Genomic DNA, 6,000 nt, shown 5'->3' with positions numbered 1-6,000 from the left:
GAGATGCGGGGGGGAGGGATGCAGTGAGGGGGTTGGGACACGGAGGGATGCAGTGACGGGGGATGGAGGTGCGGGGGGGAGAGATGCAGTGAGGGGGATGCGGGTGAGGGGTTGGGACACGGAGGGATGCAGTGACGGGGGATAGAGATGCGGGGGGGAGGGATGCAGTGAGGTGGTTGGGACACGGAGGGATGCAGTGACGGGGGATGGAGGTGCCGCGAGGGGGCTGGGCGCTAGAACTACATCTCCCAGCATGCCCCGCCGACGGAGCCTCGCTGGGGCGCGGCCGGGACTACATATCCCGTGGTGCCGCGGGGCGGGTACGGCGGCCGGCAGGCGGAGCAGGCTGGAGGGGCGCGGCGAGCAGAGGGACGCGGCTGCCGGCGCGGCGGGGCTCGCAGAGCCAGGCATGGGCGAGCGCGGCGCGGGCGGCTCCCGCCGCAGGCGCTCCGGGCCCCGGCGGCCCAGCGCGGGCAGCCCGGCCGAGGGGGAGCCCGAGCGGGTGGCGGAGCCGCCCCGGGGGGGCCCGGAGCCGGCAGCGGAGCCCCCCGCGGAGAGCGACCCCGACAACTGCGGGGACTTCAGGTAAGGGGGGGCCGAGAGCCCGGGCCCCTCCCCCCCACGAGGGTGCTGTGCACGGGGCGGTCAATGGGCCCCTTCGCATGGGGCTCCTATAGCTCGTGTCCCGCGGGGGTGCTGGGCACTAGGGAGGGGTCTATGGGGCCCCTATAGTCCGGGCCCCACCCGGGGCGCCGGTAGCCAAGGCCCCCACGGGGACCCTCCCCATGGGCCTTGGGGGCCTCCGCCACTCCCCTTGGCGTGGGTCCTTGACCCCCCGTCCCCTGTGTTCCTTTGGGCCCATGTGCCCAGGACTCCCCCCTCCCCATGGTGGCCTCTTCCAGCTGGGGTGACGTTTGTCCTTCCTCCCAGCAATGGGACAGACTTCAGAGCCCCCCCCAGTGCTGCCCCAACATGCCGGGTCCTGCTCCCCCCCGATGCCTAGCGCCCCCCACGCCGGGAGCGCTCTGGTGTCCCTGGGAGCCCTCGTACCCCGAAGGCTGGCTCCCACCTACCCAGCGCTGGCTATCGGAAGGGCTGAGTGTAACCCTGACGTGAGTGTTGTGACTGGGTGTTGACTCTTGAACCTAACGATGTCTAAGGCTAGCTGTGCAGCGTAGCTGCTGCGGTTATGTGTCTGACTCACGCGGTTGTGCCACCGGAGCAGATAACTGTGCGTGCCGATAAGCACCGAGCATGGTTCAAGGACCTTAATTAAAATTCCCTCTGCCCAGAACAGGTTCGTCCCCATGCTCTGACTGGGTTAGGCCATTGGTGCCTGACTGTGTAGTGAGTCTCCCCTCTTTGGCTTCTACTTCGTTTTATGCCCATATTTCTAATCTCTGTCTTGCATTGGCTGCTCCTCTGAATGTAGTGTCCTGTGTGTATCCTCTGTACTCTGCTCCCTTCCCAGCCTGCTCCAACAGGGGAGCACTGAGGCTGTGCCTTGTGTTTGGGAAGTGTGGTGAGAGGCGGGAAAGGGGGTCGGCCCTATAAGAGGTGAAGGATTAGCATTGTGAGGGAGGCTGGCCCTGACTGGATCAGATCCCTTGAGGCCTCGCCCCAGCTGGACATGTTGCCATTCATCGCTTCGTTTACCTTTTTCTGCCAGTTTCAGGCCACATGGCAACACTTGTATCCAAGCTAGCCTGAGTGAACTTCCCTGGTAGGGATCTTGTGAAACCGTATCAAATGCTGCCCTAAAGCCGGGCTGCTAGAACAGGGTTACTACCTTGCTCTTGCTCGCTGCTGGTTTTGATAGAGTGCGGGAGGTATTTGCTGCAATGGGTTCTTGGGCTGCAAAGCGTGGACCACATCTTAATATGGGGCTGGTCTCTTGGGACCACACCTGGAGATCTACAATCCCATAATGTGATGGTGGCATTTTTAGATCCTCCTCAGTGTATTTATAACAGCCTCTCCTGCGAATTGGCACTTGTAACCAGGGAGGAGAAATCAGCATTGACTGGCTAGCTTTCCATGGCATGTCATCGGAGAGCCTCTCCAGGGGTTGCACTAACTGAGTGCGATTGCATGACTGGGTTGCTTGTGATGGTGGGGGACAGGGCTCCACAACCCTGGGGCTCACTTCCAGTGTATGTCTTCGCAAAAAGAACAGGAGTACTTGTGGCACCTTAGAGACTAACACATTTATTAGAGCATAAGCTTTCGTGAGCTACAGCTCACTTCATCGGATGCATTATGTATGTCTTGTATTCCTAAAGCTCCTGCTTCAGCCAGCCATCAGCAGTGGTCAGGAAGGGATTCTCTCGCCCACCCCCCGTGACGAAACAAGGCTGTTCTTCATATTTCCTCTGAATAGTGTGGGGGTGCCTCAGTTTCCCCTATGCAGTTCTTAAGAATCTTATCCCAACACCTAGGGTGTTTGATTGTTGCAGAGCCCTAGAGGGCAGGTGTGTGCAGGGGTCTGGACACAGAGAATGGCCGACACCCTGTTTCCTGGCCACTGATGGCCTGGGCCCTTCCCCCTGCAAGGTGAGAGCTAAAGGGTTGGAGAACAAAGGAATCCGGTGACCTCATGGCCCAGGAAAGGGACAAAGCCCAGAGGAGGAGGGGTGGGAGAGTTTCAGTTTTGGGCTGGCTGGGGATGAGGAGTGAAGTGCAGATGGGGTTGTCTGACTCACTGCCCCCCAAAATGGACCCAGCTGAGGGGTCCTGTTCTCTGTACCTCCAAGCTCTGTGTTAGACCATGTTCCTGTCGTCTAATAAACCTTCTGTTTTACTGGCTGGCTGAGAGTCGCGTCTGACTGCGGAGTTGGGGGGCAGGACCCTCTGGCTTCCCCAGGACCCTGCTTCGTTGGACTGTAGGAAGCACACGGAGGGGCAGAGGATGCTGAATGCTCCGAGGTCAGACCCAGGAAGGTGGAAGTTGTGTGAGCTGTGTGTCCTGCAGACAGGCTGCTCACAGGAAAGAGACTTCCCTAGAGTCTTGACTGGCGTCGTAGGGAGCAGTTCCAGAGCATCGCCCGGGGACTCTGACACCCTGCCCTGGTGTATTCTGAGAGTTTATCTGCTTTCTCTGAAGCCTCAGGGAGTGCCTGAGGAGATGGGACATTGGGCAAGGTGAGCCAGGGCTCTGAGCTGGCACCAAGCATCCTCTTAGGTTCTTGGCTGGCTGGTTCTTGCTCACGTGCTGGGGTCTCCTTGATCTATCTGTGGGCATGGGAAGGGGAGTGTCTCTTCTCTTTCCCCTCCCCACCATGGCCTCCCCCGGTCAGACTGGCAGGGAACTCTGGGTGGGGCGTTGCATTCCCCAGCAGTGTGTGGGTCACTTGCCAGGATTAGCTGGGTGTCTCTCACTGAATCCATTCCCTGCCCCTGGGGAGCCTCGGGCACCAGTGCCCCTGGGTCCCTGCTGTTCTCTGCCTGTGGCGCACACAGTCTGTCTGCTGTGGGTCTCCACTCCATAGCTGGGTTTAGGGTGCGGGTGGCCTGTGATCTGGTGGTCCTGTCTGGCCTGAAACTCGGCCTCTCAGCCCTGCTGATAGCGCTGGGTGCTCATGGTGGTCTCTGGATGTTAAGTGACTTTGTTCCCTTCTCTTGCTGGGTGTGAAGTCCGACTCCCTAGGGTGTTCTGTGAATTCACTAGTGGTGGATGGGGGGAGGAGTTCCCAAACTGCTGGCACAACCCCATTTAAATGAATGCATCCGATGAAGTGAGCTGTAGCTCACGAAAGCTTATGCTCTAATAAATTTGTTAGTCTCTAAGGTGCCACAAGTACTCCTTTTCTTTTTGCGAATACAGACTAACACGGCTGCTACTCTGAAACATTTAAATGAATGGTTTCCTCCCAGGTCCCCAGACCGCATGGATGATGCCAGTTTTCACTCTACAAAACAGCATCCTCCCCTCAGTGTGACCTCATACACATAGTGCATGTGCGGTCACGCGGTGTGGAGCAAACTGGTGTCCTCTGCCCACCAGGGTTTGCTGTGGCCCCCTCTCCTGATGGCAGGACCCCCCTTGCGAACTGCTGTAGAGACTCCAGAGCGATGGGCGCTGTAGCTGTGCCTGACGTCCCATGACAGTAAGGGCAAGGCTCCCGGCGTGGTCTCAGTTCTGACAACTGGCATGCCTGCCCTGCCCTCTCCTCTCGCTCATTCCTGGCTTTGCTGGATGATACAGCAGCACCCTGGGAGGTGTCGTCAAGAGTGGATTTGTCCCTCGAATTTCTCAAGGATTCCCTGAGCTGGTCTGTCAACAAAGATTTCAAAAGTTCTCTCCGAACTATACAGATCCAATCTGTGCTGGAAGCTTGGGCATCTCTCCACCTTGTGGCCTGGGACAGTGGTACCAAGGGTGGGTGGGGACCCAACATGTCAGCTACTGTACATGTACCCTTCATGCTGGTCTTAGTCCTGTCTCCCACCCTGCATGGGAGGAATCCTCTACTCCCGCCCCTCTTCTGGGAGAGGGGAGTTTGGCTTGTATGCCTTTCTCGGCCAGCAAAGAGGCATAGAGGGAGTGAAACTTGCCCTAAAGCAGAAATGCCAGCAGTGATCCAAGGCCCTGTCTCTTCTCAGTTAGTGTCAGGGAGGGAATGTGGGGAGGTGCAGTCTCAGACCCCACAGGAGTTAGGGATTTTACAGAGGGAGCATGAGCCTGTACAGCTGACATAGGTGAGTTGCCTGCTGGAGGCTGATAATAGAACCCAGCTGTGAAACTTGCTGCCAAATCTGGAGTGCAGAGAACAAAAGCACATGACTGAGTCTGCTGCTTAATCTTGGCCCAAGCAAACTGACTTGTGTGCAGGAGCTGAGCTGAAGGTCTAGGATCGGTTTCACCGGGAGACGGCAGTGGCATTTCTGTAGCTAATTGCTGGCAGTAGTGCCAAGAGGCTGCAGCCCAGATCAGGGCCTTGCTGTCTTAGACTCTGTATGAAGGCAGCGCCAGCCAGCCTCTGCTCTGAGCTCAGGCTGGTCTTAGGACTGGAGAGAACAAGCGAGTCCCTCCTGGAGGGAGGACAAGTGACTACATAGTTCCTAGCCATGTGTACGGCTCGCGGCTGGCCTTCTGGAGGATTCCAAAACACGTCTCCCCTGGCCCCCATCACTGCAGTGTCTGAACCTCTCAACCTTTCCTGTCTTTCTCCTCCCTCCCCCTCTGTCAGGGTTGGGCCGTTACCCCGGTGTGCAGCTGGGGAGCTGAGGCTTTGAGTAGGGGACTTGCCAAAGATCACCCGCTGCCTGTGGTGGAGAGAGGAATTGAACCTGTAGCCCTAGGCTTGTGCCTGCACCACTGGACCATCCCTTGTCGCTCACTTTAACTGCTGGAAGCCCCTATGGTTGTGGTATTGTGGAATCAATGGGTTAGACAGACACCTGCCAGGAATGGTCTGTTTATTAGTAGCCCTGCTTTGAGTGCAGGGAATGGGACCAGCTGATCTCTCGAGGTCCCTGCCAGCCCTACACTTCTGTGATTTTTATGTGGCTTGCTTCATCTGCCACTGAAATGCAGCCTTCTCTGGGGTGTTGCATGATGGTGTTTAACAGCACAGTGGAACACACAGTAAAGAATCCTGCGTCCAAATGACACTGAAAGGGTGAGGGGTGGGGGAGTAACCAGGGTTGGCATTTCCCTGGGAATTCAGGGAAACGCTCTTTCCTACGGATTGCCATGGGATCTCTCACACTTGTCAGATTGGCCGTCTTTTCTCATCTGAAAGACGGCAGCACTAGCAGTGATGCTAGTTGGCAGTCCACCTCCACCCCAGTGGCTCTCAACGTTCAATCCCGGCACTGACGCAGCAGGTTGCTGCTTAGCACAGCACAGGAGCTGATGGAATCGCAGTGCAAGGTGGGACACTTGCGGGCCACAGCTCGTTTAAATGCTAAGGTGTCATAGTGCTTGTAGCAGTGCAAGTGTTTAATTTTTGTAAGCCACAGACTTGGCTGTCTCTCCTGCTCTGCAAACACATAGTC

At 57.5% G+C, this 6,000-nt stretch overlaps 1 protein-coding gene across 1 annotated transcript in view; it reads left to right on the top strand.

The window, feature by feature from the left end:
- The first annotated feature begins 253 nt into the window (after positions 1-253).
- Positions 254-6,000, top strand: part of DGAT1 (diacylglycerol O-acyltransferase 1) — a 28,756-nt gene continuing 23,009 nt past the window's right edge. Inside the window, exon 1 of the mRNA XM_038391161.2 lies at positions 254-585. Coding sequence (XP_038247089.2) covers positions 254-585 — 332 coding nt within the window. The remainder of the gene's footprint in view (positions 586-6,000) is intronic.

This window comes from Dermochelys coriacea, chromosome 2 (assembly GCF_009764565.3).
Source record: "Dermochelys coriacea isolate rDerCor1 chromosome 2, rDerCor1.pri.v4, whole genome shotgun sequence".
Classification (NCBI taxonomy): Eukaryota; Metazoa; Chordata; order Testudines; family Dermochelyidae; genus Dermochelys; species Dermochelys coriacea.
The sequence above is the reverse complement of the archived record's forward strand: the minus strand, read 5'-3'. Positions and strand labels throughout refer to the sequence as shown.